General features: G+C 39.4%; 1 protein-coding gene across 8 annotated transcripts in view; it reads right to left on the bottom strand.

The window, feature by feature from the left end:
• The window catches only part of clasp2 (cytoplasmic linker associated protein 2), a 376,943-nt gene that overhangs the window by 149,000 nt on the left and 200,827 nt on the right, over nucleotides 1-27,116 (bottom strand). For all 8 annotated transcript variants that reach the window (XM_059984319.1, XM_059984334.1, XM_059984325.1 and 5 more), the window contains 5 exons: nucleotides 26,613-26,672; nucleotides 24,455-24,532; nucleotides 19,518-19,685; nucleotides 14,499-14,548; nucleotides 3,282-3,446 (listed from right to left, as the gene is read on the bottom strand). In XM_059984319.1, the coding sequence (XP_059840302.1) occupies nucleotides 3,282-3,446; nucleotides 14,499-14,548; nucleotides 19,518-19,685; nucleotides 24,455-24,532; nucleotides 26,613-26,672 (521 nt within the window). The remainder of the gene's footprint in view (nucleotides 1-3,281; nucleotides 3,447-14,498; nucleotides 14,549-19,517; nucleotides 19,686-24,454; nucleotides 24,533-26,612; nucleotides 26,673-27,116) is intronic.

Genomic DNA, 27,116 nt, shown 5'->3' with positions numbered 1-27,116 from the left:
TTGCCCAATGGACAGCAGAGCACATAATGAACACTGAAAACAGAAATCTAAATTGGAAGTAATATAAGCATATTGCTGTGTTTGAGTCTCTAGATTAACAGGGAGTGAGGAAGTAAAAGGCAAGTACTGTAGGCCCTGTGTGGAGATGTTCTGGAGAAAGGCATTGAGTATCAATGATGGAGGAAGAGTCAAATGGAACGTTGGGAAAAGAATGGACCCTTAAAAATGACAAAAAGGGAGATGAAGACAACAGAACTGCCTTGGAATGGTTGGATGTGTAGGCTGATGGGATAGAAGGTGAGAACAAAGCATCAGCTCCAAACAGAAGAGTTAAGTCTGCTTCTCCTTCTACACAGGCTGCCTGATCTGCCAAGGCTTTCCAGCACTTTCTATTTCAAATTAAGATTTACAATGTCTGCAGTCTTTTTTTTGGTTTTCACCAGACTGCTATCTTTGTGCCAGGTTGAGGAGAGTTGGTGAGAAAAGAAGTACAGAAAATGGAATGGATATGGTTGAGAGCCCAGTCAACTGTGGTAGAGGGAGTACTGCTTGAGGCAAAATGAAGATCCATCAGAAGTACCACTGGGGAAGATATATCCAATGTCTCCTTCCTTTCTCAATCATTACCATAGCTAAAAGGACTCTCAACCATATCTTCTCTAGTTCCTAATTTTCAGCTTTTACCAGCTTCTCCTGCCACGCAGAATTAACATATGGCTACACTTGCCCTCGCCATCTAATTAACATCATCAAATTCCACGCTAGTGTGCCCAGTATGTCTTCCTTATTCTGTAATATCCCCTCAAAACAGGAGATGTACTCTTCTTTCTTCTCTTAAAACAAAATCCTTATTCATACCACCAATCAGAAGAGGTTTTGTACTAGCCAGATCGACCTGTAATTTTTGATGAACAAGTAAATACTTCTTCCTGCCTTTATTTCTCCAAATGCTCACCCTTTCTCTTAGTTATTTTATGGTAATAAAGCACATTTTCTTCCTTTCGAGGAATATTTGAAATTCTATAGATGCTGCCTGACCTGCAGATCCTCCAGGATTTTGTATTTGTTACTCTGGATTTCTAGCATCTGCAGAATATTATTTGCAACCTGTAGTTTTTTATCGTGTGTTGCAGTTGTGCTGTCACAAAACAGCAAATTTCCCGACATATGCCAACCACCTACGTACAACCTGGCACTACTTTATGGACATACAATCAATGTATACAAGCTATTTTATGTATTTATATTTATTGTGATATTTTTTATTACTGTGTTCTTTATCTTAATCTGAATTTTTATGCTGCATTGAATACAGAGTAACAGTTATTTTGTTCTACTTTACACTTCTGTATTGGAAGTGCCTTTAAACATCCTTGAATCTTGACATTTAACCTGATTATGATTGGTTTACTTACCTGAGCACACTGCATGCAATGCAAAGTAGTGGGCAACATTACATTGCTCTTTTACATTACTGGCATTTAGCAGTATAAAAAGCAGCCCGCAAATACACCAAAATTTTATAATGTTTCAGATGCTTAAATACTACATTATTTTCTCAGGCATAGAAACTTGTTTGCACTTGGCCCAAAATGTTAGTAAGTCTGTCAACAATCAATGTGCTAACAAACTGTTGGCAATTTTGCAAGCATACATCCTCACACTTTTTTTTCAGCCAGTCACTTGCCAACTCATAGTGCGAGCCAAAAAGAATATTTAACAAATTCTTCAGGGCATTGTCTGTGTTCACTCACAGAGGTAATGCTGAAGGTTTTAAATGAACAGTGTTTAAAAGGTCAAGCACATTTCTCTTGCAGTCCCAGGCAGTGCTCTGTAACCCACCACTGATCCAAACTGAGATCAGAATTACCAAACCCACAAGGTTGCAGAAGGTTCCCAATCAAAAGTAAGAGGGGAGTCATGCCAAAGGAAATCCCGCAGAAAGGGAAATCCTGCAAAACTTGCAGCAGTATCACTAGCATACAACCTCATAAAAGACAATAAGACACTGGAGCAGAATGAGGCCATATGGCCCACTGAGCTTGCCCCACTATTCCATCATTATTCATTCATTATGTGTCCTGTCGTACGACATGGGTGAACATGGTGTTCCCATGACCATGATTGTTACTGTCAAATTTATCTACAGAAGTTGCTTGCCACTATCAAGACAGATGACTCCAACCATTATCAATATTCTTCAGAGATTGTCTGCCTGGCGTCAGTGGTCACACAACCAAGACTTATGATATGCACCGGGAGAGGAGGGTGCACTAAGCAGGTGCTACACCTTGCAGGCTAGTGATGAGGAGGAGCACTTTACACACCATTTGGTAGGGATATACCACAACATCGCTGCCCTATCATAGCCAATTTACTTTCTCTCAACTCCATTATGAGTAGCATTCACAAGAAAAATTAAAGCTAAATAATACACAACTTTTACAGGAATACAACTGAACAAAGTCCATTTTAGTGCAAAGTGATCAAAGTAGTCAGAGTACTGCTAAACTAGTAATTAATGTTGCAAACTCATGTTTATAATGTCTCCACATCACTTCCCAGCTTCGGCCTCCACCTCCAGCCTTCCCTGCCTCACCTGCCCATCAGCCCCTCTTCGTGTGGATTCAACTGACATTTGCTAGCTAACTCCTGCCTCAGCCCTCCATGCCACCTCTTTACACTGAGCATTGCCCTTCTAATCTTTCAGTCCACATTAAGGGTGTCATTCTGAAGCATCAACTATCCCTGTGCCTCCACAGATGCTGTCTGAACTACAGAGTTCCTCCAGCATTCTAGCATCAGAATTGGAGCCTCCAAAGCAAGGGATCCCACCTTGGCTTCACAGATCCCTTGGTTAATGGTCAGGGTCAACCTTTACTCTGGAGACTGCTGATGCTGGAATCCAAACGTCAAATGTCAACAGTTTCTTTCCTTCAACGGTCACTGCATGACCTGTTGAGTTCTTACTCCTACCGCCCCCCATTTTATTTCCAGCCATGTTTTTCCCCCTCACGTTAGCAAGATTCAGAGTTTCCCACCCTGATTGAATAGCTGAACTCTCCCCAAGAGCCCTAACACACTTCCCCATGAACCTGTTCCTGTTGTTAGTTCTGAGATGGAAAGCAATATAACAATTGATAAAGATGACAAGAAACAATTGATAAAGATGCCAATGCACAATATTAAACAAAACATTTGCATTGATAAATATTAGGAACAATTCACTGAACTGCAAAGGGAGAAAGATGTATGGTGGAAAATGACCTAATCAATCTTACCAAGTGAAGAATAGGCACCTGCAGGTACATTAGAAGTAGTTAAACGGCTCGCCCCTGAATGTCCAGTGGTATGCCGTGATTTTGCAGAAGCAGCTGCATTAACATCTACATCACTTCTAGAACGCTGCAAACCACCAGGAGTGGCTATGGATTTTGTACTTGGACCTAAAATAAAGCAGGAAGGTAATTGATTCAATTTTTTTATTGCATGTTTTACTAAAAATAACCAACTTCAACAATAATCACTCCAAATCTTGAAGGAAAAAAAAACATCACATTCACTCTTCCAAATGTTTCAGTTATAAAGAAATTCAATAAACTGCACTGTATAACACACTGGGAAGAATAATTATTGGAAATACAAAAGTGTCCCGTATAGTCTCTGTTCAGTCAACAGCTGGAGTGCTATGAATGGATAGCTATCTTCCAGTGGTACTGTTAAATGATGATTACCTACACATTCCTTCCAATTCATATACCATAAGAGCATAAGACACAGAGGCAGAATTAGGCCATTTAGACTATCGAATCTGTTCTGCCATTCAATCATGGCCGATCATTTTCTCCCCTCCAGAACCCCGCTCCCCGACCTTCTCCCTGTAATCTTTGATGCCGTGGCCAATCAAGAACCTATTAATCTCCACTTAAATACACCCAACAATCTGGCCTCCACAGGTGCCCGTGTTAACAAAATCCAAAAAGTGGCTGAAGAAAGTTCTGTTTTAAATGGACACCCCTCTATCCTGAGGCTGTGCCCTCTTGTCTTAGACTCCCCCACCATGGAAAACATCCTTTCCACATCTACTCTGTCTAGACTTTCAACATTCATAAGGTTTCAATGAGATCCCCCCCTCATCCTTCTAAATTCCAGTGAGTACAGACCCAGAGCCATCAAACATTCCTTGAATGATAACCCTTTCATTCCCCAAATCATCCTTGTCAACCTCCTCTGATCCCTTTCCAAAGCCAGCACATTTTTTTCTGAGAAAAGAAACTGAAAGCTGTTCATAATACTCCAGGTGAGGCCTCACCACTGCCTTATAAAGACTCAGTATCACATCCCTGCTTTTGTATTCAAGACCTCTTGAAATTAATGCTAACATAGCATTTGCCTTCCTCACCGCCGACTCAACTGCAAGTTAACTTTTCAGGTGTCCTACACTCCCAAAACGATTTGCATCTCAGATTTATGGTTCTTATCCCCATTTAGAAAATAGTCTGCACATTTATTTCTTCTACCAAAGTGCATGACTATGCACTTTCCAACATTATATTTCATTTGCCACTTTCTTGTCCATTCTCCTAATCTACCTAAGTCCTTCTGCAGCCTATCCATTTCCTCAACACTACCTGTCCCTCCACCAATCTTCATCTCATCTGCAAGCTTGGGAACAAAGCCATCTATTCCAACATCTAAATCACTGATAAAAAATCATAAAAAGAAGTGGTCCCAACATTGACCCTTGCGGAAGACTGGTCGTAATCCTACTTGTAACCTTCTCAAAGAATTCCAACAGGTTCGTTGGGCAAGATTTTCCCTTAAGGGAACCATGCTAACTTAGTCCTATCTTGTCCTGTGTCACCAAGTACTCCATCACCTCATCCTTAACAACTGACTCCAACATCTTCCCAATTACTAAGGTCAAGCTAACCAGTTTACAATTTCCTTTCTTAAAGAGTAGAGTGACATTTGCAATTTTCCAGTCCTCCAGAACCATGCCAGAGTCCAATGATTCTTGAAAGTAATTACTAATGCCTCCAGAATCTCTACCACTACCTCTTTCAGAACCCTAGGGTGCAGTTTATCTGATCCGGGTGACTTATGTACCTTTAGGTTTTTCAGCTTTTTGAGCACTTTCTCCCTTGTAATAGTAACTGCACTCACTTCTCAACACCTGGCATACTGCTAGTGCCTTCCATAGATATAAAATACTCATTTAGTTCATCTGCCATCTCCTTGACCCCTGTTATTATTTCTCCGGCCTTATTTTCTAATAGCCCTATATCCACTCTCATCTCTCTTTTTTTAATATATACTTGAATAAGTTTTTTCTATCCACCTTGATGTTGGTTGCTAGCTTGCTTTTGTATTTCATCTTTTCCCTCCGAATGACTCTTTTAGTTGCTTTGTGTAGATATTTAAAAGCTTCCCAATTCTATATTTTCCAGATAATTTTTGCTTTGTAGCATCCCTTCTTTTTCACTTTTACATTAACTTTGACTTCTCTTGTCAGCCACAGTTGTACTATTTTGCCATTTGAGTACCTTTTTGTGCAAAACAGATGTATTCCAAAAACAAAGAAATATTCTTTTGCACCTTTCTCATTTCTCCCAGAAACTCAAGCCATTGCTGCTCTGCTATCAACACTGTCAGCATCTCCTTCCAATTTACTTTGGTTAACTCCTGTCTCATACCACTGTAATTTCCTTTACTCCACTGAAATACTGCTATGTCAGACTTTACTTTTTCCCTATCAAATTTCAAGTTGAACTCAATCATATTGTGATCTGTACCTCCTAAGGGTTTCTTTACCCTAAGCTCCCTAATTGCCTCTGGTTCATTACATAACACTCATTCCAGTATAGCTGATCCCTTAATAGGTTCAATGACAAAACTGCTCTGAAAAGCCATCTCGCTGGCATTCAATAAACTCACTCTCTTGAGATCCACTGCCAACCTGATTTTCCCAATCAACCTGTATGTTAAGATCTCCCATGACTTTCATAACATTGCTCTTTTGACACACCTCTTCTATTTCTCCTTGTAATCTGGGTACACATCCCTGCTACTTTTGGGAAGCCTGTATATAAATGCCATCACAGGCCTTGCAGTTTCTTATTTCAACCCCTGAGGATTTAACATCTTTCTACTGAATTGATGCCATTCTTTACGAGCAAAGCAACACCAACCCCCTCTACCTTCCTCTAATACAGTGTGTAACCTTGGATATTTAGCTCCCAACTACAACCATCCTTCAGTCACGATTCAGTGATGGCCACACATCACACCTGACAATCTGTAAATGTGCAACAAGATCATCCACCTTATTTCTTATACTGTACTCTATGCATTGAGATATAACACAATGAGTACTGTATTTGCTACCCTTTTTAATTCTGCACCCCTGATACTTATCCTGCTGGCTACAATTTTGTACCATCATCAGCCTGTGCTTCCTGTCAGCCTGACTGCATGCTATCGTTTCTTTTATACCATCCGTCACATCCTGAGTCTCTTCACTCTGGTTCCCATCTCCTTGCCAAATTAGTTTAAACCCGCCGCTTCAGCTCTAACAGACCTGCCAGTGAGAATATTGGCTTATACATGGCTGAACATCACACAGGTGACCACTGCTGTTGTTAACTTGCACCAGGATCTGGAATTATATCATTCGCTTGTGATTTGCAAGCCCAGAGCAAACTAGCAGCAATATTGCTGAAATTTGCCAACATTAACAGCACGTAGCCCATTTGTTAAGAGCTTGCATCACTAAACTGGCTTGGAGCATTTTATAAAAGTTGTGCTGACCATCTTATTTCATTTCTTGTGAAATACTGGATCATAGATCATATAACAATACGACAAGGATACAGGCTCGTAAGCCCAATGAATCCATTCTAACCAGTGTGCCCAGCCAGCGGGCCCTAATTTACTTTCTTTGGTCCATATCCCTCTCAGAACTGCTCCTCCATGTACCTATCCAAGTACTTCTGTTGTACTTACTGTAATACTTACCTCAACCACTTCCTCTGGCAATTTGTTCCATATACTCACCACCGACAGCATGAAAAAAATTGCCCTCGGGTACCTTCTAAATGGAGAGCTATGGCCCCGGTGCAGGTTGATGGTAGTAGACAGTTTAAATGGTTTGGCATGGAATACATTGCCCATAGGGCCTGTGTCTGTGCTGTACAAGGGAAGCTGTACAGCTTGGCACCAGTGTTGTTGCAGAGCAATGTGTGGTTAAGTGCCTTGCTCAAGGACACACACGCAGCCTCAGTCAAGCCTCGAACTAGTGACCTTCAGATCACTAGATGAATGCATAAACCGCTTGGCCACACGCCAACTATTTTTCCTGTAACATGTTGGTCAAAACAACATAATAATTCAACTGTGGCCTCACCAACAACTTATACAATGCCAACATAAAATCCCAACTCTTACACTGCCTTTGACACAATACACCACAACATTCACCTAGATTAGTGGTTGCCAACCGGTCCATTGCAATTAACCGGTCAATCTTTGAGACTTTCCCAGTAGATCTCGAAAAAAATGAAAAATTAATAGACAAATACTGTTGTAATGTGAGCATTATAAAAATAAGTAATACTAATTAGGATAATGGAAATATAGCAATACTCCCACTACTGAAAGCTGTTTGTAAAGTGAGATTGTTTCCGGGTTGTGGAATTTTAGTTCAGTTCTTTCTGCCCAGTGCACATGTGTATATGTATAGCTCCCCTGCCATGGACCGCAGTAGAAAAGGCCGGAAGTAAAACCCCGCAACCTGGAAGCAATCTCTCTTTACAAATAGCTTTCCATAGCAGGAGAATTGCAATATTACCATTATCCTAATTTATATTAACTTACCTTTATAATGCTCACATTACAACACTTCTCCACCTTTACATTCCAATATGCCCCAAATGTAAATAACTGGGAAACAAAAAACAGTGGTGTCGTTATCTTGCGTACCTCTGAAACTTATATTAGTGTCTCAGTAACAGCTTACCAATGCAAAACACCTGAAAAACGTGGCAGATTCAACATTCAGTCTAACAAAGGAAACTGTCCATTCAAATATTCAGTCTTCCAGGAGGGTTGCTAGGGTGCTGTGCTGCAACAGATGAAAATTATGAAATCTAAGTACAGGAGCTGTCTTACTGACAGACACCTCACAGACTGTCTCAGACTGGCTGTCTGTAGTTATGAGCCCAATTTCAGGGAACTAGCAGAAAGTATTCAGCCCCAGTCATCACACTGGGTGCAACAGTCAACATTCATTTATTCTTCGTGTTGAAATAAAATTAAATAATGAAACATAGAATTAAAGGTGTTGTAATGTGAGCATTATAAAAATAAGCAATACGAATTAAGATAGCAATATATAGCAATATAGCAATACTCCCACTACGGAAAGCTGTTTGTAAAGTGAGGTTGTTTCTGGGACTCGGCCCAAAACTTCGACAGTGCTTCTCCCTATAGATGCTGCCTGGCCTGCTGTGTTCCACCAGCATTTTGTGGAATTTGTTTGAATTTCCAGCATTTGCAGATTTCCGCGTGCTTGTTTCTGGGTTGTGGGGTTTCACTTCCAGCCTTTTCTGCCCGGTGCACATGCGTATGACTAAACAATTTAGTAGGTTGATCTTGCCTTTCACTAAGGCCGAGGTAGGGGATCTTGGGATTAAAAAGCTTGGCGACTGCTATCCTAGATCACCTTAAAAACTGGGTTGGCCTCTGTGGTAGTGCCCTTAATTGGGTTTGTTCATATATCATAGAGAGAATTTTTTGTGTTTATCTTGGAGACCAATTTTGTAAGAGATACAATGTACCCTTTTGGTGTTGCTCAGGGAAGCTGAAAGGGCCAATAACATCATGGAAGTATCCCACCCAGTCTGCTCATGGGATGTTTGTCCCACTTCCATCATTGAGAAGGGTACTTAGCATCCACACCAGGACCATCAGATTCAAAATTACTTTCCCCCAAGCAGTGACCATTAACCTCCATCCACTAATTCACTCCTCCTCATCCCCAACCACCTATCCTTATCTCCTGAAAGTTAGGGAGCTGTGGTCACTATCCCCTAACTGAAAGGTCAGCCACCTGTCTGGGCTCATTACTCAACGTCAGGTCCAGTACAGCCTCTCCTCTTGTTGGACTATCCACAAAGTGATTTAAGAAATCCATCTGGATATACTTTACAAATTCTGCCCCATCTAAACCCCTTACACAAAGAAGCCCCAGTTTATATTGGGGAATTTGACAGCAATCCTATTTTTATACATTTCCTTACTCAGATTACATTTCCGTTCCTCAAAGTCCTGGTGTCTATAGTATATTCCCACCAATGTGATTGCACCCTTCCTAATCCTGAGTTCCACCCAAATGGACTCAGTGTCAGAACCCTCAATTATGTCTCCCCGAAGTGCAGCTGTGATATTGTCCCTGGGATATTATTAGTAGTGCAACTCCCTCCCACTTTCCCTTCTCCTCTCTCTTTTCTGGAACACTGATTACCCATTCCTGCCCCTCTCTCAACCAAGTTGCAGTAATAGTCATAACATTGTAGTTCCATGCTGTAGATCTATGCTCTAAGTTCATCACCTTTATCCATAATATTCCAAGCAATAAAATATACACACATCAAACTATCTGACCCATCATACCTGTTATTTCAATTTCGCCTTTTAATACTTTTCCCGACATCTACCTTCTGGTCCGATCCTTCCCTTACTGACCTGGGGCTGCGGTTCCCTGGAGTTTTATGCTTTTAGAACATTGGAACCTCTTCTGGGGCAGGGGTGACCTGTAAAAGTGGGATGGGTTGCACCTAAACTAGTAGAAAATGAATATCCTGGCTGGCAAACTTGTGAGTGCTGCCCGGGAGGACTTAATCTAGCTTGGCAGGGGAATGGAAACCAAGGAACTAAGTAGGAAAGTGGAAGGTTGGAGAGGAAGGTAGATGTCAGGATACTAAAAGCAGGCAGGAGCAAAATAATAAATATGACAGGACAGGTTATTTGAAGTGTGTGCATTTTATTATATTATAGATAAAGGTGATGAACTTAGAGCATGGATTAGCAGATGGAACTATGATGTTGTGGCCATTTGAGGCTTGGTAGAGAAGGGAAAGGAATGGATGCTTAATGTCCCAGAGTTTCAATGTTTCAGAAAAGGAAGAGAGGGAGATAAAAGGGGGTTGGGGGAATTGCCCTACTAATCAGGGACAGCATCTTAGCTGCACTCAAAGCAGACATGAAGATGGGCTGAGTCAATATGGGTAGAACTCAAAAACAGGAAGGGTGCAATCACTTTGATGGGATTGTACTACAGATCGCCCCAATAGCCACCGGGACACTGAAGAACAGATATGCAGGCAAATTAAGGAAAGGTGCAAAACAGTAGGATTGTTGTCATGGGGGAACTTCAACTTCCCAAATGCCCCGGTGGCTGCGGTTATAACTAATAATCAAAAGTCTCCTTATTTTATATTATGTAGAGGAACCTGTCAGGGCTGTCCTCTCAATCCTTTATTATTTAATTTGGTTTTAGAACCACTTGCTATTGCTCTTAGGGATTCTAATTTTGTGCAGGGTATTAACAGAGGGGATAAACTACATAAGGTTTCATTATATGTGGATGATTTATTAGTTTACATTTCAGACGCTAGGAAATCTATTAGCTTTATGTTATCTATATTTAATGAATTTAGTATTTTCTCTGGATATAAACTAAACTTACATAAAAGTGAATTATTTCCTATTAATAATTACTCTGATTATTATGATCAAATAAATTTTAATATTGCTAAAGACTATTTTACTTACCTTGGTATTAAAATTACTAAAAGTTCTAAAGACCTATATAAGTATAACTTTTCTCCTCTAATTGAATATACACAACAAACGCTCTCTAAATGATCACCTATGTCGATGTCATTAATTGGTCGAATAAATGCTACAAAAATGGTTATTTTACTGAATTTTTTTTTTACATTTCAAGCGGTTCCATCTTTTGTACCGAAAATGTTTTTTGATAGAATAGATTCCATGATCCTGTCATACATTTGGAATAATAAAAGCTCTAGAGTGAATAAAACTTTATTGCAAAAATCAAAAAAAGATGGAGGACTGGTGCTACCAAACTTTAGATTTTATTATTGGGCAATTAATATCCGTTATATCACCTTCTGGATTCACGATATAGATAACCAGGACTATCCTTCATGGTTACATTTGGAGGAGAATTCGGTAAGGGGGTTTTCTTTAGTTTCTCTATTGGGAGCTCCTCTTTCTTTTTCGTTCTCCAGGATAGGTAGACAAGGTCTCAACCCTATTGTTAAACATACTTTAAAAATTTGGTTTCCGTTTTGTAGATTTTTTGAATTAAATGATTTTGTACTCTCTAGTAATATCCATTTTAATTTTTTCTTTAAACCATCAACTCTGGATAAGGTTTTTTTTAATTTGGAAAACCAAAGGAATAAAGACTTCTTTAGATTTGTTTTTAGAGGATTATTTAATGTCTTTTTTGCAGCTAGTGGATAAATATGATATATCTAATGCACATTTTTTTTAGATACTTGCAGGTTAGGAATTTTTTACGTGATTTTCTACTGAATTATCCATTTGCTCAATTACCAAATATGATACATGCTATTTTTCAACTCAAACCACTTCAAAAACGATTGACAGCCTTTATATATAAACAATTAATGAATGCATGTATGATGCCTAATGATAAGGTTAAACATGCTCAAAATATTTCCAATCTTTTTTTCTATGATTTGCCAGGAGTTGTGGTTTCTTGTTTATATACAATAGCTTAATATTATATGACTTTGACAGTATATATCCCTTTTGTTGCTTGTACACTTTTTGCATTATGTATTTGTTATAACTTCTCTGATTTGTATCTTTTTTTTGTTTAAAAACCAATAAAAAAAGATTGAAAATGAAAATGAACTTCCCAAATATAAACTGGGACCTTCTGAGTGCAAGAGGTTGAGATGGGACAGAATCTGTTAAACCAGGAAGGTTTTTTAATTCAATGTGTAGATAATCCAACATGAGTGGGAGCTCTGCTGCACCTGGTGTTGAGTAATGAGCTTGGCCAGGGGACAGACCCTTCAGTGGGTTAGCAATTAGGGAACAGTCACCACAACTCCTTACATCTTAAGATAGTTACTGATAAGGATAAGCATGGACCTTGCAGGAGAGTATTTAATTAGAGTAGGACAAATTATGAGAGTGATAGGCAGAAACTAGGGAGAGTTAATTGGGAAGAGCTGTTTTTCAACAAGTACACATCTGACACGTGGAGAGTGTTCAAAAACCAACTGCAGGACAAGTATGCTTCAGCTAGAAGGAAGGACAAAAATGGCAAGGTAAGGGATCTTGGATGTCCAGAGAGGTGATGAATTTTTTTTATTAGTTTTTTTATACATTTTACAAATTAAAAAACCCCAAATCAAAATGAGGAACATCAGAGGTGATGAATTTAATGGGAAGAAAAAGGTAAAGTATGTAAAGCTATGGAAGTTAGAATCATACAGAGACCTTGAAATTTATAAAGAAGCCAGAAAAGAACACAAGGGACTTGGGAAAGAAAGGAGGGGCCATGAAAAGTCCATGGCAAGTAGGATTTAAGAGATTCCAAAGACATTTTATATATACATCAAGAGAAGATGATGACTAGGGACAGGGTAAGACAACTCAAGGATTGAGAGGTGACCATTTACTTGAATGCAGAGAATGTGGGCAAGGTCTTTAATGATCAGTATTTACCAAGGAGAAGGACATGGAGGATTGGGAGATCAGTGGCAAGTATATCAATATGCTAGGGTATTTTGAGGTGAAGAATGAGGTTATGTCGGGTCTCTTAAAGAGTATTAGGACGACTAAGTCCCCAGGGATATATACACCAGGTTATTGAGAGCTAAGAGAAGAGTTTGCTGGGTCCCTGATCATCTTGGTATCCTCTCTAACCACAAGCAAGATTCCAGAGTATTGCTGAGTAGTTCAAGAAGGGAACGAGGGATAATCCAAGAAACTATAGACAACTGAATCTCACGTCAGTAGTAGAGAAATTACCAGATAGAATTATTAGGGATAGGTGGCCTAATTAGGGAAGCCAGCGTGGCTTTGTGTGGGGCAAGTGGTGTCTCTTCATTTCCAGGTAACATATGAGGAGTGTTTGATGGCCCCGGGCCTGTACTCACTGGAATTCAGAAGAATAAGTGGGGATCTCATTGAAACCTATTGAATACTGAAAGGCAGAGACAGAGCGGATGTGGAGAGGATGTTTCCTATAATGGGTAAGTCTAGGATCAGAGGGCACAATCTCAAAATGCAGAGACGTCTATTTAAAACAGAGATGATGAGGAAATTCTTTAGCTAAAGGGTGGTGAATCTGTGGAATTTATTGCTATGGAGAGCAGTGGCGGCCATATCATTGAATATATTTAAAGCTGAGATTGATAGGTTCTTGATTAGTCAGGGCGCCAAAGGTTTCAGGGAAAAGGCAGGAGAATGGGGTTGAGATGAATAACACATCAGCCATGATGGGATGGCGGAGCAGACTCGATGAGCTGAATGTCCTGATTCTACTCTTCTGTCTTAATGTCTTATGGTTAAATGCAAGACATTTAACAGTGCTGATGAGCAGAGGGATCTTGGTGTACAAGTTCATACATCCTTGAAAGTGACTAAACAGGTTGATAGTGTGGTTAAGAAGACAGATGGCATGCTTGCCTTTATTAGTCAAGGTACCGAGTTCAAAATTCAGTTGCAGCATTATTAAACCCTAGTTAGGTTACATGCAGAGTATAGCACACAGTTCTGGTCACCCCATAATAGGAAAGATGTCGAGCTTTGGAGAGGGTGCAGAAGAGGTTTACCAGAATGTTACCTGGATTAGAGGGCATGTACTTTAACAAGAGGCTGGATAAACATGGGTTGTTTTCTTCAGAACGATGGAGGCATAGGGGAGATCTGATTGAGATTTATAAGATTATGAGAGGCTTAGACAGCATCTTTTACGAAGGGTTGAAATCTCTAGTACCAGTAGGTATGCATTTAAGGTGAGAGGGGATAATTGCAAAGGAGATGTGAGGGGCAAATTTTAATTTTTTTATATAAATACAGGCAAAGCTGGGTGCGCTGTTGGGGTGGAAGTAGAGGCAGATACATCAGGGACTTTTAAGAGATGCTTGGATAGGCACATGAATGTGAGGAAAATGGAAGGATATGGACATTGTGAAGGCAGAGGGATTACTTTAGATAGCCATTTGATTACTAATTTATTTGGATTGGCAGAACTTTGTGGGCCACAGGGCCTGTTCAACCACTGTACAAATCTATGTTCTATAATCCTGCGCTTTCCTCATGCTTTGAAAAAACTGTCAATCACTCGATTGTTCAAAATATGAATTAATTATATACTCATTCATGTATGTGATGAAGTTCTAAAGAACTCAATATAAAATACTAACCTTTTGATGTACTCCCACTTGCAACAGACCATTTAGCTGGAAAGGCACGGCTGGAAAGAAACAAAATAAATCACGTTAACTATTACAGACAACACAAACAAACACAATCTGTATGACTATTTATTATGCAATGTATCATTCTATTAAATGTTTTAGAACCATTAGATTAACCTATGGGGTTGGTTCAGAGTTTCCATCACCAACATTTAGCTTCCATCACCCTGTGCTGATGATTGCTTTCACTGAACTGTGGAGATTGCAGCTGAGTAAGGTATTGATATTATAAGGATTGAAATCTGTGGCAATTCATTTCTTGTAGAAAAAGTCAAATTGGTGTCTTTCAATTTTCTGCAGTGGTGACTACTGGAACTGCCAAAATTTTGAAGTCCTAGGATTCAAAGAAGAATAAAGTGTAAAATTACTAGGGAAAAGTATCTTGAGATTTAGTATGAAGGGAGAATGGTCTCGGGCCTGGGGAGTTGTTTAAGCGAAGTGAGGAATGTTTTGCACCATCAAGGATGCTGCAAAATCTGGTCACTGGATGCCTGGGAATTCAAGAAAATTAAGGAATAGGTAGAGTTAGCTAGCTACCACCTTCTGCTCTCTTTTCGATCAGAGATAGATTCTCTTTACTGTTAACTTTATCACATTCCTTACAATAAAAAGGCATCCTCTGCCATTTCTATTTTGCTCATTCCTTCTAATAGTCAAAAATCCTCGAATATTTTGTTTCCAGACTGGTAGTATGTGACATTTAGAGGAAATCTTATTCCCTCTTATTAATTGTTGTGTATTCATATTAATTTTTCTGAACTAACTTATTGCTATTTTTCCCTTATGCTATTTTCCCCTTATTCCCTTATTGAAGTAATTGTGTTCCTGTGGCACTTCTCTTTGGCTTTTAAACTGGCTCTTTTCTAAATCCTCCTCACCTTCCAAAGCATTTTAGGAGCAAGAGACCAACAAAAGAAGGGTTAGGATAAAGCAGTGGCTGATTGGCAGGAGGCAAAGAGTGGAAATAACGGGAACCTCTTCTGCTTGCTGGTGACTTGTAGTGTCCCACAGGAGTCTGTGTTGGGACAGATTATTTTTACATCATTAGCCAATGATTTGGATGACAGAATTGATGGTTTTGTGGCCAAGTTTGTTTATGATATGAAGATCGGTGTAGGGACAGGTAGATTTGAGGAAGCAGAGAGGCTACAGAAGGACTTCTGTAGCAGGCTTGAAATGGATAAACATCTAAGGTCTAGTGAGGTATATTTCTGACTGCTCTGGAATGCAAAGGAAAAGATTACTGAGGTAAATATTTAAAATTTGCTGGCCTTCTGTCATCTGGCAGCACTTTGCTGGCCTTGGAGGACTACTGGATGACTTCAGGACAGCAGATGTGATACCTGCAAGAGGAATAAGCAAGGTGATTACAGACTGCCAGGTCTAAAATCAATAGCAAGGGAGATAATTGGAAAAAGCTCTGATGGACACTTGAAGAGACAGGAATAAATCGATGATGGTTTTGTTTAGTGGAAATCAGATCACTTTGATTGAATTTTTTGAAGATAAATTAAGCTGGTAGATCAAGGTAGTGCAGTTATGTAGTCTGTATGGATTTCAGGAAGGCATTTGACCAGAACATGTGGGAGATTGATCTAATAGGTCAGATCCCATGGCAAATTGGACTTAAAGTAGCTAAAGAGAGAAGGCAGTGGGTGATATTTCAGAGCTGCTTTTGCAGCTGTCCGTGATCAGCTGTGTTTCACAATGATCAATGGTCTTTTCAGTTTATCTATATTAACAATCTGTATGTCATGGAACAGTAAGTTTGCAAATGACCCTAAGATTGGTTGTGCTTTTGAAGAGTAAGGAGTGTTTGGCTACTTGAACCTATTGTTGGATTGATAAGAGTGGCATAGCAAAAGCAAATGAAATTTAATACAAAAAAGGTGAGGTGGTGCTTTTGCAAGGACTAATAAAGCTAAGGCATGCACAATGAAAGGTAGACTTTTAGTGGTATCTTGAGTTGTATCTCCGAGAACCCCTAATGGTGGTAACACATCTGAATATGATGGCTCAGAAGGCATACAGGATTATTTTCTTTATTAGACAGGGTATAGAGCTTAACAGCAAGAGGTTATGGTGCAACTACATAAAACATTGTTTTGGTCACATCTAGATTATTGTGTGCAGTTCTGCTTGCTATGCTATATGTAGGATTTGACTGCACTGAAGAGAACTGCTGTATGGAAATAGCCACATGGAGAGACTCTTTAGAGTGAAGGAGCTGAGGAGGAGATCTCATTGAGATATAGAAAATTATGAGGAGCATAGATATGATCAATGTCATATCAGCAGAAGAGATCTAGAGACAGTAAGAGGGTAAAGGGAAAAACCCAGGGGGAAAGACATGGTCACAGACCCCAGCACAAAGGCAAAGGTGGCAAAATAAGAGCTCAGCATCATTTCAGGCTCAGAATTCATTAAGAGGCATATAGGATGGGAAAGTTTATATCTCTACTGGAGACGGTTCATTCAGAAACAGAGGGATAAAGGTCAGAATAGATGGTTGAAACATAACCGGGGAAAGACTGGGCAAAGAAACAATGCAAGAGTAAAGCAATGGCAGAGAAAGAACTGTTGAAGTTAGTGACCTTTAATATCTGTAACAAAGGAAACCTTCATTCTAACAATGTTTACTTTTCACTTGCTCCTCTGTCTTTATGTTTTCTACTTATATTCCCTTCAAACAGATCAACTTTGATAAAATCAGCTTTATCATTCCCTCTATGCTGATACCATGAGCTTTTGCATAGTATGATGTGTCGAGTTCAAATCATAATCATTCCCCTTTTCATCTCCACAATTCCTGCTCCTCTGCCAATTAAAAATTGGTTTGATCTTTGAACTTCAGGAAGGAGAAACACAACTGTTTTCATCCAAGGGTCTGCAGTGGAAAGTTTTCAAGTTTCTGAGTCTCAACATATCTGAACATCTATCCTGGGTCCAACATATTGATGCAATCACAAAGAAGGCATGCCAATGCCTATATCTCATTAGGATATTGATGAGTGTTGGTATGTCACCAAAAACTCTAGCAAATCTCTACAGATGTACCAGGGAAAACGCTCTAAATCCAAGTCAACTCCCTCATGGGCACTAGCTTCTCATCACTGAGGACATCTTTAAAATACGATGCCTCAAACAGCAGCATCTATCATTAAGGACACTCGCCATCCATTACTACATTACTAAGATGGTGCAGCAGCCTGGAGACACACATTCACCATTTTACGAACGTTTCTTTCCCTCCGCCAAGAGATTTCTGAGTGGTCCATGAATATCTCACTATTTTGTGCTCTTTTTTGCACTTTATTTTTTATGTACTGCTGCCGCAAATCATCAAATTTCACAATATATTTCAGTGATAATAAACCTAAATTCTAATTTCTAACTTTGTCTTGCCCTGACAAAAGGTTAATTGATATTGGCTAACCAGTTACATTTTCTGATTTTATCCAGTTGTCCAGCAAGTACAGTTAATGTATTCCAATCCTACTCTAATACCCATCCCAATATTGTAAATAGTGCATATTTCAAACAAAACTTTTAAGATTATATTTTTCTCTCCAATGTTAACCATCTTGTTGAACTTTTGTCTTCTACTCCCAATAAATTGAGAGGTAAAACGACTAAATTAATTCTCTTAGGAGGTGCATGGGTAAGATGGATTGTTACAAGGGTAGGGTTAGTTTTAGGGTATAGGTAGACCTGATGGATAAGATTTTGTACACAGGATGGTGATACATGAACAAGCTGCCAGAAGAAGTAGCAGAAGCAGATACAATTAGAACATTTAAAAGAACATAGAACTTCACAACAAGGAACAGGTCCTTTGGACCATGGTACTGAGCTGAACTAACTAATTCAATCTAATTTCTTTGGTTCGCACATAGTCCATATGCTTCCAATGCCTATCAAAGAGTCTCTTAAATGCCTCAATTGTATTTATCTCCAGCACCACCCTTAGCAGTGCCTAACAGGGAGCCACCACTCTCTACATAAAAACAAATATCCCACCCATTTTCTTTGAACTCTTCCTCTCATCTTAAATGGGGGGGGGGGGGGGAGAGAAGCCTCTAGTTTTAGACATTTTGACCCTGAGGAAAGATTGGTTGAGAACTTGTGCCTCTCAACGTTTTATAAACTTCTGTCTGCTCATTCAGCCTCCTCTACTCCAGAGAAGCACTTGGAAGAGACATGCTTGGGAAAGTCATAAAGGAATACAAACCAAATGCAGGGAACCGGGACTAGCTCAGGAAGGCATGGACAAGTTGGCTGAAGGGTCTGTTTCCATGTATAACTGCATGATGATGACACTAATCCAATTTTTTCTTTTGGCTCAGAGATGCAAAAAAGCTTTATTTCAATCCTTCAATTACATTGTGCTTATAAAGTTAATGAATTCAATTTTGATTACATTTTTTCAAACTGAAGAAACAGATATGCAAAATTCCCATATGTGAATTATGTCTGCTCAAAAGATACACAGTATTGTTCTAATAAAAATGTATTAAGTGTTAAACTTAAAATGTGGAGATGTAATAATAATTATGCATGAAATAAAAGAAAATTAGCTAATAAAAATTATTGAAGTATGAAAAAGTTATAATTTATTGGTGCTAAAAACTAGAAGCTAAGATTTAGATGATAATCCTTGTATCATATCTATTTCGACTAAACAACCCAATTTATAATGCACTTCCATGAACATTACAACCCCTAGATGGTCCCTCTAAATCATTTTTATTTTGAGGCTACAGATCTTTCCCATTACCCTATAAAATACAAGTTGTGTCCATGCACTATACAAGTTGTAATGTAAAAGTTTCAATATTCATTGTCCATGACTTAATTTTCAGTCAACTTAATCAGTAAGGAGGAAAGTCCGAATCAGTATAAAAATACAGCGCTACACAGTGACTTAACTTGAAGTACGTATTATTTAAAATAGTCTTGTCCTACTTGAGGCTTTCTTGTGAGCTGGAAGATGACCGATCTGAGTGAGGAAGAGAAGCTGCACTTGTGGAACTCTTCAGGTGGGCCTGAAATCCTTTCTGATAGGACGGTTCCAGGGAGTTGTATAATGCATCAGCTTCAGCAGGAAAATGGTTTCGAAGACTCCAGTAGGTTCTACTCAAAAAAAATTAAACATCACATTTTCAGAACTTTCAAAGGGAAGTTTCGCTGTTTATCTATTAATATTATCAATACCCTCTAATTATTGCTACATAAGAGAAAATCATGGAGCTATTAAACAAAAGAAAAATAATGGCAATAATGATCATCACCTCTCTCCCCAAAGATGCCGCTGAATTCCTGCAACAGACTATGTTGGACTGAGGAGAAGAAAGGTAATGATTCAGTCTTTTATTATATCCCTAACAGGAAAACGCAGGTTCCAATGTTGCATGTACACTGAAAAACTATTTAGGAAAATAGAGAAATCCCCTTTCCTCACTTTTTCCTACCCCTCAGCTGTCTCTTTTTTTTCAGTATGTAGGAGCAAAATTAGGCCATTTGGCCCATTGAGTCTGCTCTGCCATCTTGGCATAGAACCATAGAACATTACAGCACAGAAACAGGCCTTTTGGCCCTTCTTGGCTGTGCCGAACCATTTTTCTGCCTAGTCTCACTGACCTGTAACTGGCCCATATCCCTCCATATCTCATCCATGTACTTGTCCAAGTTTTTCTTAAATGTTAAGAATTTACCACTTCATCTGGCAGCTCATTCCACACTCCCACCACTCTGTGTGAAGAAGCCCCCCTAATGGTCCCTTTAAACTTTCCCCCTTCACTCTTAACCCATGTCCTCTGGTTTTATTCTCCTCTAGCCTCAGTGGAAAAAGCCTGTTTACATTCACTCTACCTATATCCATCATAATTTTATATACCTCTATCAAGTCTCCCCTCATTCTTCTATGCTCCAGGGAATAAAGTCCTAACCTATTCAACCTTTCTCTGTACCTTAGTTTCTCACGTCCTGGCAACATCCTTGTAAACCTTCTCTGCACTCTTTCAACCGTATTAATATCCTTCCTGTAATTCGGTGACCAAAACTGCACATAATACTCCAAATTCGCAATTCACCACTTATCAATGTCTTATACAACCTCACTATAACATTCCAACTCTTATACTCAATACTTTGATTTATAAAGGCCAATGTATCAAAAGCTCTCTTTACTACCCTATCTACCTATGATGCCACTTTTAGGGAACTTGGTATCTGTATTCCTAGATCCCTCTGTTCTACTGCATTCCTTAGTGCCCTACCATTTACCTTGTATGTTCTACCTTGGTTTTTCCTTCCAAAGTGCAATACCTCACACTTGTCTGCATTAAACTCCATTTGCCATTTTTCAGCCTAATTTTCCAGCCGGTCCAGATAGCTGACCGATTTCCCCCCCCCCCCCCCCCACCCCCAATCTCCTGCTTTCTCACCATATCACTTCATGCAATGACTAATCTACTGTTCTGAGAGAATTACCATTCTTTCTCCATGTGTGAATGTTTGCTTAAAAGAGTCCCACATTATCCTTTAAGGAAACACACACCAAATGCTGGAGCAACTCAGGTGGCATCTATGGGACGGAATAAGGAGTTCATGTTTTAGGCTGAAACCCTTCATTATGTATCAGTCCGAAACATTGATGCTCTATTCCTCTCCATAGATGCTGCCTAATCTGCCGAGTACCTCCGATCTTTTGTATGTACCACTCTGGATTTCTGCCACCTGCAGACCTTCTTCTGTTTATTATCCTCTGAGGAACTACCTTAAATGCTAAAACCACAGCTGAATTTTCAATTTCTAAGCTCAAAACACCGAGTTAAATTGTAGTGCTGTAGTTAGATGAGCAAATCTGAAATCTTCTGTTCTATATATGCTGGAATTATCTGCCCCACTACCTATCTTCATATCGTCTTCAAACTTTGCAACAAAGCCATCAATTCCATCATCCAAACCATTAACATATAACATTAAAAGAATTGGTTGCAACACAGACCCCTGTGGATTACCACAAGTCATCAGCAGCCAGTCAGAAAAGGCTCCCTTTATTGCTACTGATTGCCTCCTGACAATCAGCCTGCTTTATCCATGCTAGAATCTTTTCTGTAATACCATGGGCTTGTAGCTTGTTAAGCAACCTCATGTGTGGCGCCTTGTCAATGGCCTTCTAAAAATCCAAGTACATGATATAAACTCCTTTGTCCATTCTGCTTGTTCTTTCTTTAAAGATTTTCCAGGCAAGATTTTCCCTTGAGGAAACCATGCAGACTACTACCTATTTTATCCAATGCCTCCAAGTACCCTGAGACCTCATCCTTAATAACCAACTCCAACATCTTCCCAACCACTGAGGTCAGACTAACTAGCTTACAGTTTCCATTCTTCTGTCTCTCTCCCTTCTTGAAGAGTGGAGTGATACTTGCAATTTTCCAGTCTTCCAGAACCATTCCAGAATCTAGTAGATTCTTGAAATCAGTACTAATATCCCCACAATCTCTTCAGCCACCTCTTTTAGAACTCTGGGGTATAGACTGTATGGTCCAGGTGACTTATCTACCTTCAGACCTTTCAGTTTCCTTAGAAATTTCTGTCTCATTATGGTGACTTCACACAGTTGAGACCATAACACCATAAGACAGAGGAGCAGAATTCAGCCATTCAGCCCATTGAGTCTGCTCTGCCATTCCTTCATGGCTGATCCTGGAACCTACTCAACCCCATACACCTGCCTTCTCACCATATCGTTTGATGCCCTAACCGATCAGGAAACTATCAACTTCCTCCTTAAACATATCCACAGACTCTGCCTCCACCGCAGTCTGTAGCAGAGCATTCCACTGATTCACTACTCTCTGGCTACCCTCCTTGCTTCAGTTCTAAAAGGTTGCCCCTAAATTTTGAGGATGTGCCCTCTTGTTCTGGATACCCCCACCATAGGAAACATCCTTTCCACATCCACCCTATCTAGTCCTTTCAACATTCAGTAAGTTTCAATGAGCTCCCCACATATTCTAATTTCCAGTGAGTACAGGCCCAAAACTACCAAACTCTCCTCTTATATTAACCCCTTTGTTTCCAGGATAATCCTTGTGAACCTCCTCTGGATACTCTCCAATGACAACACATCCTTTCTGAGACATGGGGCCCAAAACTATTGACAATACTCCAAGTGCCGCCTAACTGGTGTCTTATAAAGGCTCAGGATTATCTCCTTGCTTTTATATTCTATTTCCCTTTACATAAATGCCAACATTGTATTTGCTTTCTTTACCAAAGACTCAACCTGTAAATTAATTTTCTGGGAGCCTTGCATGAGGACTCCCAAGTCCCTCTGCACCTCTGATGTTTGAACCTTCTCCCTATTTAAATAACAGTCTGTACAGGTAGTCCCCGAGTTACGAACATCTGACTTACGGACAACTCGTACTTACGAACTGAGGAAGGAGAACACCGTCCATCATTGTAAGTTGGATCGCGACGCCTTCCGCCATTTTAAGTCGTTGCCATTGACACTGTGCTGAGTGTGTAACTTTGTATTTGGCTTAAAATTTTTTTAGTAAGATTCACCCTGACCCTGACCCCGCCCCCGCCCCCGTTCTGGTTGGCTGGTGGTGCAGTGAGATCAGTGCTGGGCTTGAGAACTTGGGAGCCTCCGTTCAATCCAGTGACAGACCACTCCCGTTCTGGGTTGATGTCGATCCAGTGACTCCCATACCATCCGTGCCAGGTTGATGTCGAGCTCGGAACTCGACCTCGTAAAAACAAAAACACTGCCACTTCCAGTTTAAATTCCCATGCAGAATATTGTGGGGGAATCAAATACCCAAACATAGCACACCCCCACTTGTCCCATTTAACCTGTCCCAGTGAGGTGGACTTTAGGACCTGGGGAATTCAGTGCAGTGGTCCTTGTGACTCGGCGGACCTCGGGAGTCAGCGGAGATCAGGACCGCCGCCCACAATGTTTCTGTTCCGTTGACAGGAAGTGATGGTGATTGAAAATAAAGTGGAAATAATAAAGCGTTTGGAAAGAGGTGAAACACCATCGGTCATTGGAAAAGCATTAGGCTACAGTCAGTCAACGATCGGAACAATTTTGAAGGATAAAGTGAGAATAATGGAGCATTTGAAAGGCCCTGCCCCGATGAAAGCTACAATTATTACTAAGCAACGCAGTGGTTTAATTATTGGAATACATATATTTCTTAAGTGTTTTATATGCAGAGAAAGGTATAATATACACTAAGGCAAACGTTTGACTAACTGACACTAAATAATACCGGAGGTACTTGTTCCGACTTACGTACAAATCCAACTTAAAGACGGACTCAGGAACGGAACTTGTTCGTAACCCGGGGACTGCCTGTACTATTATTTCCTATACCAAAATGCATTATCATACATTTCCCAACACTGTATTCCATCTGACACTTTTTTGCCCATTCTTCCAATCTGTCTAAGTCCTGCTGCAATTGCATTGCTTCCTCAGCAGTACCTACCCCTCCACCTATCTTCGTATCATCCGCAAACTTTGCCACAAAGCCATCAATTCCATTATCCAAATCATTGACAAACAATGTGAAAAGTAGCAGTCCCAATACTGCCAACCAGAAAAAGCCCCCTTTATTCCTATTTGCTGTTAACTGCCTGTGATTCTTGAAGGACTGACCAATTTATCCAATATCTCTTCATGCCCCTGAAACCTGGAACTTCTACCATACTGCCCATATCTTCCACAGTGAATACTTATTCAGCAAAAAACTCATTTTAAAATGTTCTGAGTATAGCAAACATAGACAAATTACTTATTTCAACAAAAATCTTATATCAAATCCATAGTAGATTTACTTTGTTTAAAAAATATGATTAGCACTGAAATGATTCCTTACTTTCTAGCTTCCTGTCTGGCTTCTGCATCAGCATCTGAAATGCCTTTCTTGATGGTCTCAACCAGAACAGTCACGTGCCTGGTCAAAATAAATATAAAAAGTAATCATGCTTTTTATACTTGCTCAACTAAAACATTTGGAAGAAATAATTAAGGATTCTTTGGACAAATTCTATCATCTGTGTTGATCTGAATGGTCATTGAAACACTGCAAAGAGTGTAGTGACTGTGTCATTTTACCCTGAAATATGCACTCAAGTTATTAACAAATTTGCTGAGGCCACAATTCAGAAAAACAAAGGGGATGAGGGGTGAGTGGGGGAAAGGGGGCATGGGGAATGAGCACTGCAGCCATTTGTCTGGTAATGTAGATGATACTTTTTACTTTCTTCAGGAACAGCTTCTTTCCCTCCACTATTAGATTTCTGAACACTACATTATAATAAACATGACTGATTCTGCAGATGCTGGAAATCTAGAAACTACCTCATTATTCTTTTTTGGGTAATATTGATTTTGTAATTAATAGTAAATTTATAACTTCACCCTGTACTGCTGCCACAAAACAACAAATTACATGTCATATATGACAGTATTAATGAATATAATTCTGATTCCTCAAGCTTTCAGATAATGTCACCTATATTTTCAGGCAAGATTTCCCAATCACAGCCTAAGCTAACATTTTCTTGAAGTACAAAGTGAATTATCTGCAACGTGGACATTATTCTTTCAATTTTGGCAATAATTATTTTTTTAAGCAAGAGATCGAAATTGTTGTTAAGCCTAAGCCTGCATTCTCTACTCTATTTGCTCAGTAAAACAGTCAATAACAGATGAAAGGAACAGTAAATACCTTTACAGAGCTGAAAGAGTTAGAATTTCTGCACCAGCTTAAGAATTGATTTTTGATAATAAACCTAATTTTGACATTGAACTGTACACTATGTGAAGTAATTCGAATTAGTACTTCTGTTCACAAACAAGAGAAAATCTGCAGATGCTGGAAATCAGAGCAGCACACACAAAATGCTGGAGGAACTCAGCAGGCCAGTTAGCTCCTAGGAAAAGAGTACAGTTGACATTTCAGGCTTCTTTCCTAGATGCTGCCTGGCCTGCTGAGTTCCTCCAGCATTTTGTGTGTATTACTTCTGTTTGTATGTTTTAAATGTTTATACACCAAATAAACCTTTCCTCTCCATATTCCTAGAAGATATCAACACTTCTACCAAGTTCTAATCATATGTGGAAGTTAGCTGTCAGAGTCTATGTCAAGTTAGATAGAACACATGATCTACTTCAATGGAGATCACATTTTGGTTTTGTTTAATGTTATAATTCTTGATTTTTGAAGTATATTTTTGCAAACTTTACTGTTAGTACTCCAAATTTACAATAATTATTCACTTTATTTTTAATGGTTACAGCAACTATTTATGTATATGTTTTAAATAGTTAAATTTAAATAAGTAGTGCAAAAATAGAAATTAGAAAATAGTAAGATAGTGTTCATGGCTACAATGTCCATTTAGAAATCTGATGGCAGAGGGGAAGAAGCTGTTCCTGAATCACAGAATATGTTCCTTCAGGTTACTGTGCCTCCTTCCTGATGGTAACAATGAGAAGAGGGCATGTCCTGGGTGGTGGAGGTCCTTAATGATGGACACTGCATTTTTAAGGCACCAATCCTTTCAGATGTCTTGGATACTACAGAGGCTAGTACCCATGATGGAACAGAGATTCCCACAGTTCTGCCAGCAAGTAAAACTGTGGTCAAACTTTGCTGCCTGTCCAAGCTTTGTGGCATCTTCAATATGCCATTTGAGGCTTTTTACTACTATGGCCATGAATGAGCAACTGGGGATATTTCAGCCTACCAGACCCAAGCAAGTACATTCAAGTGTAGGATCTAACTGTGGATAGTATGCAATGACCCAATAAATTACAAATATGAAAATCTGTCACATTTACATTTGAAACTCTAACAGCACTGTAATGAACTACTTTTATTTAAAAAAAACCCAATAAACTTGGAAAATAAACCTTTTCAAATAATTAAACACTGTAAGATGCAAATCACTATCCAATCAGACGTATGTCTTTTCTCCAAATTTTTTGTGCTAACAGTTTCTACTTCTTTTGAACTTTTATGTCCTTACCTTTCTAGGGAGTGTGTTTGCCATTCCTGCAGCAACAAATCTAAAAACTCATAACAACGCCTGTAAATAATATGAAAAAGTCAGTCTTTCCAAGCTAAGCTCAGACACTTGACATTTTTAATTATAAGTGAACAAGAGTTCTTTATCAGGGTTAAGTAATATAAACAGGTTATATTCATCCATTCGTTCCTAATGGGTACATCAGCAAGTTGAGTCAAAGGCAAAAGTTTTCAGGTGCTCACCCAGCTAATTCCATTTCCTGCATTTGGCATAAATCCTTCTGAGCCCCAACCCTCCGTGCAGCAGGAATAGGGTTGTAATTGTGTGCAAATATTGTGGATGAGTACATAAAAAGCCATGGATGTGGTGGTCTCAAGGGCTCATTTCTATATGTTACTAATCCATGTTTCCATGGCACTAATATTGATTTAGGATATTATAACTATTTTGATAAAGTTAATTGAAAATTGGAGAGGAGCTAAGATTGCGCCAGAGGGCGACTTA

This window comes from Hypanus sabinus, chromosome 1 (assembly GCF_030144855.1).
Source record: "Hypanus sabinus isolate sHypSab1 chromosome 1, sHypSab1.hap1, whole genome shotgun sequence".
Taxonomy (NCBI): Eukaryota; Metazoa; Chordata; class Chondrichthyes; order Myliobatiformes; family Dasyatidae; genus Hypanus; species Hypanus sabinus.
This window is presented reverse-complemented; position numbering and strand designations above follow the sequence as displayed.